Source organism: Polypterus senegalus, chromosome 4 (assembly GCF_016835505.1).
Source record: "Polypterus senegalus isolate Bchr_013 chromosome 4, ASM1683550v1, whole genome shotgun sequence".
Classification (NCBI taxonomy): Eukaryota; Metazoa; Chordata; class Cladistia; order Polypteriformes; family Polypteridae; genus Polypterus; species Polypterus senegalus.
Genome location: NC_053157.1, coordinates 138147953 through 138162239, shown reverse-complemented (window position 1 = coordinate 138162239; position 14287 = coordinate 138147953). Strand labels below are relative to the sequence as shown.

Sequence of the window (14287 nt, the reverse complement as noted above, 5' to 3'; positions counted from 1 at the left end):
TCCCTCCTATAAACTTATAGTCAAAAAATAAAGTATAAATTACCTTCTCGGCTAAAACGTGGCACTATTTTGTTTTAGTTAAATATAAAAATCATTAAACAGCAATCTACTGTGAGTTTTGCAATCTTCCTAAGTGATCATAGAGCATAGTGGGAGTGTTGCTGCAAGATTTTCCACCCCTCTTCACTCTGTACGTAATAGGTCCACATAGAGCTGTGTTTTGTGTAACACTCCCTCTTAACCACTTTCTCAAAGTGACAAATCTGCAGTAATGAAGAGTTTTGGCTGTGATGACTTGGCAATTGGACTGATAGCTTTCTGTTTCCAGAGTTTTAGGCCTCATCAGACATCTAGAATATGCAGTAGAAACATCCATCCACTTATTCCGTCTGACTCTGAGTATTCTTGACAAGTCTGTTGGTGATTGTCCTTCCCAATGTCTGACTCATTTGCTGCATGATCAAACCATAGATGGAAAGAGCTGAAAGTGAGCCTAACCATCACTAATAATACCCGATCACTGCCTTTGTTATGAATTTCAAACGTAACCAAATTATTTCTGTCTAGAGTTATAGCTACACATTAAAATACCCTGAACATTTTGTTTGGTAGTGGCTATAATTTTTTTATAATCTGTGGGTAACTAATATAGAATTTTCATAAATTTTTTTTAAATCAATATATGATTATTTTTACATTTAATACTTGCATATTCTTAAATGAAGTTGTAACAATGGATTATTGAAAGCATAAGGAAAAGGACTGAAGGTAAATAAAGGGTTAACTAAATGCGGCTTGAAGCTTGAGCACCTGAGGGTTGCCTCATCTTAAAAGTAACCATCAAGGTAATTTATAAGGTTAAAATGAAGTAAACAAGTAATAAACACCCCTTTAAACAAACTAGTGAGAAGCCCACAAACCCCAATTATGAAGAGGTGACAAGATCAATGGGAAACACCCATATTAACGAAGCGATGTTAAGAAGAATCAAAGTTACTGGTGGTTGTTGTTGACTGGCTAAGATGACAGAATTCTGCATAATAAGAGTCAGATGATGTGATGTATTAAATAAGGTAATGGTAATAGAAAAGTATAAAAGGGAATGAATTGTATTAATGATTACTCACTCCATGGACTGAGTGAGACATTTGTGCATTTTCATCTGGTCTTCAAGAATGATTTGTTTGACAATACAGGAAAGTTTTTTTCCCACAAAATGATTAGGGGATGCCTTATTTGATTGGTCCAAGCATATCATCACATCATCACAAAATGAAATGTAATTGGAAATGTTGTGTCGTCATCAGTATGATTATGAAAATATGAATCTTTAAAGACATTCACCAATCAAAATAATGTTGCAGGTACTTGTCAGGCTGTTAAGTTACAAATGGGCCTACACACAGGAAGGAGATATTTCAGTGGGGATTTGGCTCTAAATATGTCCATAAAATGCAGTCTGCCTTCAGCACTTTCACAGATGTCATAATGATAAAAGTTCCCTAGAATTTACATTTTATTTAGTAAATGTTGATGTAAATTGCCCAAATTACCATTATGGGCTTGTGCATAACCTTCTTGAAACTGTCAGACATTGTAGTCACTGCTGCTGTTAGATGAATATCCAGAGTGGGATGGAAGATTTGTGAAACTCCCTTGGTAAGTAACAAGGAGTGGGGGTTAGTGAGACAGCAATCTAACATTCTTAGTGCCATAACTAATTTATACCATTGTGGTTTATGTCCAGGCTGATATGCCAACTGTGTGATTTATCTTTCTAAAAGATTAATGGATGGTGCACCAATTCCGTCATTCATCATCAGAACCTCATCAGTTAACAAAGTTAAAGTAAACCAAGTGCATCTGAAAAACATGCAAAGACGTGAAGCTCCTCCATTTCTTTTCGCAATGATGTATCATTTGCTTTAACAACTAATCTTTCAGAAATCCCCTCTCTTCTGCATCTTTTCTGAGTATGTGAGTATTTTAAAAAACAAGGCAAAATAAAAATGAAGGTTTACTGAGGAACCCAGGAGCAAGTAGTTGTTTGTTCTGCTGTGTGTAATTAAATTAGATTGTTCAAGAAGACAAACTTCAAAACCTGAAGCCAGATGGAAGCAAATCCAAGTTATGAGACAGGATGACATGATTTTTCAGAACTCATTAGCCTCTCAGCAACGCCATCACATCTCAATCGCCAATAATGGAAGAGACGAGCCAATGCTTACAGTTAGAAAACTAATACAAAAGAAGCACAACTGCAAAGCTCATCTTACATGTTAATCCTGATAATTCTTAAGGAGTTTCTTTTTTGAAAATATGAATCTTATGTCGCTGGCTGAGAGACTTTATTTTTAAATTTTATGTGGTTATGCTGCATAATTTTGTCTAATTTTGTGTTAGTGCAATTTAAAATGTACAATTTGCAGCTTTTCTGTAGACATTTCTTTAATAGCAGAATCATTATGCAAATACTACATTCTGCTTGAAAGCATTAGTTTTGATGTAAATTGGCCCAGTATGAGTGAATCATCTACGTACACTAGTGGGCTCTGTGATAGGCAGGAGCCTCCTCCGTCACTGGTTCTTGCATCGGACCCAATGCTACTGAACACCTTCATGTATTTTTGACACTTCTTAGTCATGTCTTTCCAATACAAAAACAAATAATTTGAAATAATGCAAAATATGAATGCATGTGCAATGGATGGTAAAAGGAGCTGATTCAGATGCAGTAAAAGACGGCTCAAACGGAGGGGCTGATTTGTCAGGATTTCATAATCATGTGCTTTCTGAGACCTATTTATAGAGCCTTTATCATAAAATGGTTTACACAACACATGATGACATAAAATGTCCTACCTTATAAATTTTGAAATAGACCTCTCCAGTTTATTTGTATTTGTGCTTTTTAATGACAAATTTCAATTGTAAAGGTCTCAGAAGAATTCAAATCTTTTATTTGGAATGCATGCTCAGCTTGAATACACTGTAGAAAAGCAGACGGTCACTCGGTTCAAAAGTTAATAGCAAAACTTAAAACTTCATACCTAGAATGTGAAAGTATAACTAAAGCAGATGTAGTTCATTTAAATGGCAAAGTGTCTCTCTGACTCTGGCCTCTGTGAAAGTAACTGTTTCACTTAAAGTTCTAATTGCTAAATGAATAATGACTGTGTTTCAATTCAACACAGTAAAAAGCATCTTGCGATGAGTGCTAGGAGATCTTAGAAAAATTAAAATGGAAATAAACAACTGAGTACTGTATTAGAGACAGAAAGGTCAGTTTTGAAATGCAGTAAAGACAATGTGGGACTTCCTTTTACTTGGGTATATTAAGACATTAGCAGAGTGATATGAGGAATGGTAGATGGATAAATAATGCTAATAATAAACTATTAAATGTTGTGGCATGCGGCTGGGGTAGCACCCAGCCAGGATGCTCAAGAGGACCAGAGGAGGGCTTGCGCCTCCTCCAGACAACGAGGGTGCGACCGCCCTAGTTGCGTTGGGGACCACGGGTGCAGGGCTTGGAAGCTCAACCCTGTAGGGGCCTGTGGCCACCGCCAGGGGGCACCCTGGTGCCTGGAGAGCCCTGGACCTCAGCACTTCTGCCACACTCAGAAATGCTGGGGGGAAGAAGACCGGGGACACCCAGAGTGCTTCTGGGTGCACAGCCGGCACTTCCATCACACAGGGGAGAGTGTCAGGAAGCACCTGGGGCACATCCGGGCATGTATAAAAGGGGCCACCTCCATCCATATGATGACTGGAGTCGGGCGGAAGTGGACAACAGTCTTGCTGGACAGGAGTGGAGGTGGCCTGAAGAAGAGAGGCACTGGAGAGAGAGGCCGGGACTTGGGGGGATTGGTGCTGCAGCACTGGGTTTTGCACTGAACTGTAAATATTAGAGTACAATAAAATGTGTGTGTTGGGTGACCAAACGTTGTCTGTCTGTCTGTGTCCGGGGCTTGTTCCACAATGTATTGAATCATTAAAACTAGAATCACTACTGTAAGTATGGAGAAACTTTCATTTTGATCACAAGTGGGAAATGGATGGAGGGGTTTCCACAGGAATAAAGCTTTGAAGGTTTAACAGAGAGCACCATACTGTCTGTATTCAATGAGGCAGAGAATACAAATCTTCAACCTAACTGTCAGGAAGTTTCAAAAATCCATATGCTTCAATCTTCTATATTATTAGCAAATTTTTAAAATCAGTATGCTATATGCCAAGCAAAGAGCAGTGTGTCTGAATACAGAAGTCACAGCATGTAACCGAAGATTTTAAAGAGTACTATTTCTGTAGACTGCTATTATTAAAACCACAATATGAGAAAAATTCTACTTCTCTGTAAAGACATCAAAATTATGTTGTAATATTTGTATTTGCAAGATGTTAAGAAAAATGCAGGAAACTGTTTTTTAGGCTATTTAAACATAAACACAGTTTTCATTTCAGTCAAGATTTTCTTGCTTCAGGAGTGGTGACGGTAACTGCAGGTTTGCAAAAACTTTTAAATGACTGGCACTCATGGCCGAGCATTACATTAGCAGACACAAAGATAATATGATACTTCTGGGCGGCAACTACAGCATTTAATTTTTCGGTGGTGTTAAGATATAATCGCCTCCTCCACACCACATTGTGCTACTTGCTCTTTGGCTTCATGGGAACGTCAAACTTCTGCAAAGCTTCCACAGATGTTTTTAAAGCATGTTCATATGTGTTTTATATTATGTGCTCATCCATTAAAAGCACGCACATTTATTTACCAAATAATTAATGAACCTTTAAATAGTAGCAGAAGGGCCTGATCTGCATGTACAAGTGACAGTCTTAAACATACAGGTAAGCGATAACAACACCTAACAACACAGTGTCTTGAAGAGGGAAAAATAAGGATTCCAAGGAATTTAAAGTCATTCAGTGCATTGTGCTGGAGTGATATGTTGCATATAAGCTGGTAAATATTTTGTATGTCTTTATTTGTAGATAACGTTTAAAGAGCAATAAACATGGACAAACCAGCTTTTTTTACCCCCAAAGTTTTAGGAATGCTTCTTTTTATGACTGAATTGCCAGCTATCTGTGACAGAGAGGACTAGTTTTATTGCATAATGACTTGCATTTCCTTTCTTGGCTGTTTGTCAGAGGGATGCTGACAATAAACAAAATAACTTGGAGGAATAAGCCTGAGCTATTCAATTGGCAAATGGCCCATGGAAGGTGTGCATGTTTGTCAGAAGCTACACAGGAGCAATAAAGAGAGAGGCTTGCAAAGGCATGCACTCTCTGCCATGTTGCAGACCAGATGATGACCAGAAAAAAGCAGGCTGCCTGGGCTTGTGCAGATGATGAGCTGACCAGGAAGAATCAAATGAAAGCATAAATTATTGTGCCACCTGAAATTACAATCCAGCATTATCATCATCTTGGTTTACAAAGTCTATTTGCTTCTATGTCACTTGTTATAATAAAAGGTATTACTTATAATATATAGTTAAAAGTGTAGCTCTTTGTCCTGTCCGTTTTTCACTTTTTCATTAAAGAAGGGATGGGGGGAGGATGTGCTAAACTGAAGTACACTATTTGGCCACAGAGAGGTAAGTGTATGTATTTTGAAGCATTTTGGTTAAGTCTACACAATAAAGATTATAAAGGGAAAAATACAGTCACCATAGGGCCCTACAAAATAAAACAAATACACAAAACAATGAATGAAATGCAATTAGAATAAAATGAATCTTGGCTGAAACAGTTTGTCTTCAAAAGCACTAAGCCAACAAAGGAACTAAAAATCATCACTTAATGCAATCAGTGTCAATATGAAACAGTCAGATGCACTGACCTGATGTACTTGGGAGGATGGGAAGAAGAATGGAAGTGTCCAGGAGGTATTTATGTGTTGGGTGCTGCAAAGCAATATGAAGAGGGAGGCTTGCAAAGGCTTGCTGTTTCTCCATCTTGAAGAAGACTAACACTGTCTTGATACGCATATTGAGACAGGGTGGTTGGCTGGCCCAGAGTAGATAATGGGCTAGCTAAGAAGAAGAATTGAGTGTATCTACAAGTTTATGTGCCACTTGAAACTACACATCTAGTACTATCAGGGTGTATTACTTTAAACCAGTAATTAAATGTGTTCTTTGTTTAGTGTTTTTGGCACAGTATCAACTAGCTGTCCCCCACGGCTCTGCCCACATAGTAGTGAAACAGGACAAAGTTTAAAAATCAATAAAAAAAAAATTAATAATTTGCATTGAGCAGAATTTATATTGATAACTTTCATATCCGAGGGCCTCTTGAAATACAATATTTTTTGTTTTGCTATCAGGGGTGAGAATACAGTTGGACTCTCTTTGCCAAAAATATAAAAAGTTGGGAAGGTATCTCTGGCCAAGCGGAAGGTAGGTACACTCCAATGTCAAATATTGCCATTGTACCTGATCGCATTCAACTCTGATGGAAAGTGTCTCCTTCGTGGGGAGAAGAGCAAGTGGCCGTGATATCTCTGCCAATGAGCGGGTACCGTCTAAAACACACGTAGCTGTGATCTCTCAGCCTAAAATGTCAAATGTTACTCTTTAACAGTCTCTACATGATAATGTCTGCTGAACAAACACGAAAACAAAGTACGCTGCAACATGTGGGGAGAGGTAGAGTGACTCGAATATAGGCTGGCGCATGAGTGAGGATGGCCCTTCACAGCTCCCTACTCCTGAGGACCCGCCTGTCCCTTTCCCTCAGCCCGCAGCCTGTCTCTCGGATTTGCACGAATAAATCGGTGTCACAACCAAACTATAATACTTAGCGCAATGAGAGAAGTCGCAAAATCAACTGGAATGTTTGAGCAAATTATAGAAAAAAGCCGAATCTAAATCCATTAAGTAGTTCTCTTGTGAAAAGCAGACAGACATACAGATGTTGGATTTTATATATATATAGAGAGAGACTAGTTGTCCCTGCAGCTTCGCCCACGTGGTAATGAAACAGGACGGTGAGGAGGGCCCTGCCTGGCTCCCCACTCCTGACATCACACATCCCCCACCCCTTGGCCCCCAACGTTTGTATCGGATTAGTGCAAATATATCGCTCCTGCAAGAGAACTATGATTCTTAGCACGATGAGAGAAGTTGCAAAATCAACTGGAATGTTCAAGCAAATTATAAAAAAAACCCTAAATAGTTCTCTCGTTCATTAGAAAAGCGGAGGTAAGGAACGCCCCAAGGCTGGCACGTGAGTGAGGAGGGGGGGCCCCCCTCCACTCAGCCTGCTGCATGTCTTTTGGATTCATGCAAATAAATCAGTACCGCAAGTGAACTATGATACTTAACGTGATGAGAGAAGTTCCAAAATCAACCGGAATGTTCAAGCAAATTATAGAAAAAAACCTGATCTAAATCCATTAAGAAGTTCTCTCGTGAAAAGCGGACAGACATACAGACCGACATATATACAGTCATATGATAAAGTTTAGGAACCCCTCTCAGCCTGCATAATAATTTACTCTACTTTCAACAAAAAAGATCAGTGGTATGTCTTTCATTTCCTAGGAAGATCTGAGTACCGGGGTGTTTTCTGAACAAAGATTTGTAGTGAAGCAGTATTTAGTTGTACTGCCTGTGCAAAAATTTGGGTACCCTTGTAATTTTGCTGATTTGATTGCATGTAACTGCTCAATACTGATGTAACTGCTCAATACTGATTACTTGCAACACCAAAGTGGTTGGATTAGCTCATTAAGCCTTGAACTTGAAGAGTGACAGCATAGGGTCCTCAAAGCAACTCTCAAAAGATCTGAAAACAAAGATTGTTCAGTATCATGGCTTAGGGGAAGGCTACAAAAAGCTATCTCAGAGGTTTAAACTGTCAGTTTCAACTGTAAGGAATGTAATCAGGAAATGGAAGGCCACAGGCACAGTTGCTATTTGACCCAGGTCTGGCAGGCCAAGAAAAATACAGTAGCAGCATATGCGCAGGATTGTGAGAATCGTTACAGACAACCCACAGATCATCTCCAAAGACCTGCAAGAACATCTCACTGCAGATGGTGTATATGTACTTCATTCTACAATTCAGTGCAATTTACACAAAGAACATCTGTATGGCAGGGTGATGAGAAAGAAGCCCTTTCTGCACTCACACCACAAACAGAGTCGCTTGTTGTATGCAAATGCTCATTTAGACAAGCCAGATTCATTTTGGAACAAAGTGCTTTGGACTGATGAAACAAAAATTGAGTTATTTGGTCATAACAAAAAGCTCTTTGCATGGCAGAAGAAGAACACCGCATTCCAAGAAAAATACCTGATACCTACTGTCAAATTTGGTGGAGGTTCCATCATGCTGTGGAGCTGTGTGGCTAGTTCAGGGACTGGGGCCCTGTGGTATAGCGGGTCCACAGCTCTCAGCAAATGCCAGCTTGTAAAATAAATAATCACCGCGCTCGCAGCTTAGTGAGGGGGCGTGGTGGTTGTGCGGCTGAAGCAGTTCTCAGGGCGATCTGCGGTGTGGGCATGTCTCACCTAAGTGCACAGGTGACAGACTTCCCGCATCCGTGATTGTTCCTGGGGCTGCTAATTTGCTGCAGCTGACAGGCCCTCTCTATTATATAGAAAAGCGAGTTGGTTAGGAATGGAAAATGAAAAAGAAAGAGAAAGAGAAAGAAAGACGGAGGTTGCAGGAGAAAGTAGGAAGTGGAGAGAGAAAGCTGGTGTGGGAGAGCGAACGTGCAAGAGCAGGCTTGAGTACAGCTGGACTGTGGGCCCTAGCAAGGTGTTTATCTCCCACTGAGCATTTTGAGAGGAGCGAGAGTGACTCGTTGTGGAAGACAGCAGGAGTCGGGAGACTTGGGAGGATAATCTCCAGCGTGAGAGTCCTGGCCGTTGGAGAAAAGCTAAGTCTCGGGTCTGGGTTAAGTGCATGACCGAAGCCAAGGATCGGGAGGCCTCCAGACCTGTGCAAATGAGAGAAAGAAGATCAGCTGCAGGTAGAGTGGCTCCCCCTTTTGCAAAGCCCGGGTAGGGAGAAGCAGGGGAGTCACTAGATAGACAAACACACCAGGCAGTGTAAATGTTTTAAAGGACTGCTTCCAGCATTGTTTTTAACCTCATTTTTAAAGATTGTTTTTCTATATTTTAACCTCCTTGTGTTTCACTCGTTTTTTTTTTATTGGATTATTTATTGAAGACTGTTTTTAAAATACTGCACTTGATTTAATTTGAACACCTTGTTTTGCTGGATTTTTAATAAAAGCCCTTGACACTTTTGTACACCATCCCCTTGCTATGTTGTTGCCTCACTGCTAAGCTCATCGGTGACATTAACGACGGTGACGGGTTGAAGGGCTCCCAGAAGCTGAAGGGGACCATGGAGCAGAACCCGCATCATCACAGACCCTTGTTAAAGCCGGGGGTCGGATGAATTCAACCCAATATCAACAAATTCTTCAGGATAATGTTCAAGCATCAGTCACAAAGTTGAAGTTATGCAGGGGTTGGATATTCCAACAAAACAATGGCCCAAAACGCAGTTCAAAATCTACAAAGTCATTCATGCAGAGGGAGAAGTACAATGTTTTGGAATGGCCGTCACAGTCCCCTGACTTGAATATCATTGAAAATCTATGGGATGATTTGAAGCAGGCTGTCCATGCTCGTCAGCCATCAAATTTAACTAAACTGGAGAGATTTTGTATGAAAGAATGGTCAAAAATACCTCCATCCAGAATCCAGACACTCATCAAAGGTTATAGGAGGTGTCTAGAGGCTGTCATATTTGGAAAAGGAGGCTCAACTAAGTACTGATGTCATATCTCTGTTGGGGTGCCCAAACGTATGCACCTGTCTAATTTTGTTATGATGCATATTGCATATTTTCTGTTAATCCAATAAACTTAATGTCGCTGCTGAAATACTGCTATTTCCATAAGGCTTGTCATATATTAAAAGGAAGTTGCTACTTTGAAAGCTCAGCCAATGATAAACAAAAATCCAAAGAATTAAGAGAGATTCCCAGACTTTTTCATATGTGTATATAGAGATGATATATAAATAAATGTGTACCTGCCTGTTCCTTCACTTTATTTAATTGTCCAATGTTATAGAGTAAAAGGGAAAGGGGCGGAAGTCCAGGAAGTGTGCTAAGTGTATTGGGTTTGAGTCACTCTGGTAAATTCTACATAATTTACAGTATAAATGGGGAAAATTGGGTCACCCTAGGATCCCCACATGACAAACTATCATAGTGCAGTTATCAGTCACTTAGTGCTACAGAGTGAAACACAAACAAAGCCTCTGTTAAGGTCTTAGGAGTGACTGATCAACAGATGACCCAAGAAGCCTTTTTTCTCAAATGTTTATAAAATGGGAGTTATATTGTCACAATTCCAGGCACTGTGTGTTTTGTAAACTATGTTTAAATAAGACCTGTATGTTAAAAAATAAATCAATCTTCACTGTCTAAGTAAAAAGATTTTTCTTTGGAAATGGAATATCTGTGGAAAGAAATTCCTTGTTGTCAACTCTGTGATTCAGTCTCTAGATTTGCTCATAATTTATGTGTCATTTGACTCAGATTTGTCACTTAATATTTATATCAACTCACTATCAGAGATTTGCTATCTTCATTTCAGGAAGCCCATTATTAATATTATTTTTTAATATCCAGGAAACAGAAAAACAGATTAATGCATCCATCTACTGCATACACTTTATGGGAATTAAATGAGTTTTAATGGTTTGCTTTCAGCTAAAATCATTCTGCTCTTTACTCTACAATTCCCATAATTCAAAACATGTAGCAGAGATAATGAAATGAATTAGAAGGTATGATCATATTTTTACAATTCTTAATTAAGTCCCATCACAGATTTCCAATTAAGCTGCAAAGTTAATTTGAAAAACATAATTTTTACTTATAAAGCTATGAAAAGATTTCCTTTTACTTTACTTTAACAATTACACATCAAAATGTACTCTGTGATCATGTAAAGCAGCCTTATTATTCATAGTTTAAAGGAAATGACTCCAGGGAATAAGGCATCAAACTATAGCCAGCTACTTATTGTAACAGACACTCCATTCTTCTCAGCTTTGAAAGCTGGCCTGCCGGCTTACAACCAGTCAAACAGTAAACTGTTTCTGTTCCTTGTGCTTAGTCAGTATTTCAGTGTACTTTTCGATGAGCTACATCATTCACTACTGTCATACATACTGACAGTTCGCACAATTCGTTGAAGATTGGATCATCTGTCCACTGTTCTTAAGAAGAACCTGCAAAGTTTGCACCATCTTTTCATTTGTTTCTGCTGTGTCTCTGTCATAAAAATGGCTAAAATAGAAACTTTTACTTACTACTATAATGTTCTTCAAACTCCTACTTAATACTAGAATGTTCTGGAACCTTTCACTTACTACTAGAATGTTCTGTTTATTTTTTTGATTACCAATCACTTAAGCCAATTAAGAAACCACAAAAGAGTACATACATAGTAACAATACAAATAAAATATTCAAACTTTCAAAAGCACTTAGCACTAACGGACAAAAATAAGCTTATAACGATCAGCTCTTTGCATTGGTTTGTGGACCATATACAGTATATACGTGGTGAAGAGGGTTCATTGCTGTTTACTGTAACATTACAATGGACAAAACATGATCTAATTGACTTTAACTTGGGTGGCTATGATGGTGCCACATGCATGTGGTGGAACCAACATCTCAGAAACAGCGCCCCCCCTTAGTTGTCATGCACTATAGTCAGTAGTTTTTACAAAGAATGGTGAAATAAAAAAAAAATATGTAGTGAGCAACAGCTCTGTGGGAGAAAGTAGTTTCTTAATGAATGAGGAAAGACTTAGTCAAGCAGAAACACCACCATTTAGAAGCTCTTTATAAACAAAGTTGTACAGAATGTTCTCTCTGAACACAATCCATTCAACCTTAAAGCAGATGGGACACTACAGCAGAAGATCATTCTGGTTTCCACTCCTCTCCATTAATCAGCAGCAGAGCTGGCACTCTTGATTTTGTAACATAGCTTTTCTGTACAGCAGATCACTTAGTGAGATAGGATGAGCTCTCAGTTGTCTCTAGCTAGGAGCTCCTCTAGGCGATATTCTTACTCTTTCTGTCTAGTCCTCTCTAAGACAACATTCTACCTCTCTACTGAATGAGACCTCTGTCAGCCAATTGCTGATTTGTCCAATTAGCTTTTGATATGACTTCCCTGTACAGTGTCTTTATCTCTCAGCCTGGTTATAAGTGCCATTAGATCAGCAATTCATGACAAGCTATCCAGTTGTTACAAGTGAGGAGTCACTCAGGGTGTCTCTCTCTGTCTTTATTTGTCCTTCCAGACACAGCACTGGTGGGATGTGAATCTTGGGTTGCTGAAAACATTTTAACCATTCAGCTAAGGGAGAACCCCATCAGTCAGTAGTAGCTTGTGTCACGCATGTGTGTCCAAGGTTCACCTTCTGGGATTGTCTGAAGTAACCACTGGGACACCAGTGGGCGCGATCAACTTTTGTATCTCTCTTATCACCCACAACTTAGAAAATACACCCACTGAGGGCAATTGCCCATGCCCCTATAAAAGTGAGGTGGTCCCAAAAGATTGCATCTCGTGCAGGAAATGAGTTACCTGCCTTACGTACTCCGACCCTGTGACTGTTTTAAAACCAATGGCTAAACTTTCCTTTATTAACTCTTTGAGCTATCAGGTACGTGTTGTTTTCAGTTCTTTTTTTTTTCTTTGCAGGTAAATGGCTGGCACCCCAACATTTCTTTCCAGTCCTGTTCTTACCTCAACTGATGACAACTGTAAAATAGCTTTTATACACTGGCTCAATCATTCAGCATGACAGTGTGCTGCAGTGTGTGGTTACAGACCACTGATAGAAATCAGAAACATGGGATTTGGCTGGAAACATACAACCTTATCCCAGAACTCCAGAGGGCAGGCCAGCCAACAAAAACAAACACAGAAATATGTACTGGACAACCGCAGAGCATCTGTAATAATATATGATAGGATACTTTTACCTTCTTATACGGCATCTTTAATCTGAACTGTTTAAAACTATAAAAAGATTACAAGAATTTGAAAATATTAAAAAAATCATTCCATATGTTAATATTGGAGCATACGTTCCAATTTGTAAAACAAATGTCTTCCAACTTTCGCACAAGAAGTTTTTTATGACAAAATGTTAATCAGTAACTCTGGACTTTTAATATTTGCAAGTGCTGTTTTCCAATACCTGTAAGGCTGTAGTTTATTCCCTTCAGGTTGGTCCTGCAATATTTTCATCACAAGCTCTTCATTCTCTTCTGGGTAAATTGAACATGTGCTGTAGACGACAGCTTGCACTTTAGGAACTACAAAATATAAAAATATAGATATACAAAAGATGAACAATGCACTCCAGCTTTTAAGTGTGAATATAATATCCAGATAAAACAGATGGCTTAGAGTGCAAATACACTGCCACAGCTGATCACACTGCAAAAAAATATTTCATAACATATAATGCAGGTTAAAATTGAAACAGTACTTTATTCATACAGAGACTGCACACTTTAACACAAGAATCAGATATTGGCTACACTTCAGTGTTTAGGCTGTGGTTACTTTAGGAAGGTGTTTCATGCTAGCTTTGGTGGGTGTTTTTGGGAGCACTGTGAATTCTGTGAGCTGCCAGTGAGCTCCAAGCAACAAATTATAAAGCATTTAGAGCTAATGCACAGGAATTTCTGAATCATTTTTCATGAAAAAAATACATCCATTTCAATAAAACATCTAATTATTTCTCCAACACAATTTCCCTTTTATTTTTCACTAATTAAAAATAATTTGTCAAATAGATTATTTCGTAATAATCAATTAAATCTAAACGTGTTTCTTTATAACTTATTATATATTTAAGATTTTCCAGTGTATCTTTGTAATTAGTATTATCTGTCTGTCTTTCCGACTTCTGAATGCGATATGTATTGAACAGGGGCATTCACAGCAATGCTATACAAAAAGCCCCTTACAGAGAACTAAACCAGGGTCCAAGCAGAACAATCCTACCTGCTGCACCACCAACATTACATATATTATTATTTATTGGATTGTCTCTGCACATGGACTACAAGGTTTCTAGAAATGGACACATGGATCAATGGACAGCTTGACAATAAAATGAGATTTAGTGACAGCAACAAAATTGTCTTTTGGCTTTTGATCACCTTCAAAATTCAACAGTTGATTGTCAATTAAATGTAATTCC

The 14287-nt window shown here is 38.7% G+C and overlaps 1 protein-coding gene across 4 annotated transcripts in view; it reads right to left on the bottom strand.

The window, feature by feature from the left end:
• Nucleotides 1–14287, bottom strand: part of LOC120527669 (putative methyltransferase NSUN7) — a 252158-nt gene that overhangs the window by 60317 nt on the left and 177554 nt on the right. For all 4 annotated transcript variants that reach the window (XM_039751333.1, XM_039751330.1, XM_039751332.1 and 1 more), the window contains one exon: nt 13274–13391. In XM_039751333.1, the coding sequence (XP_039607267.1) occupies nt 13274–13391 (118 nt within the window). The remainder of the gene's footprint in view (nt 1–13273; nt 13392–14287) is intronic.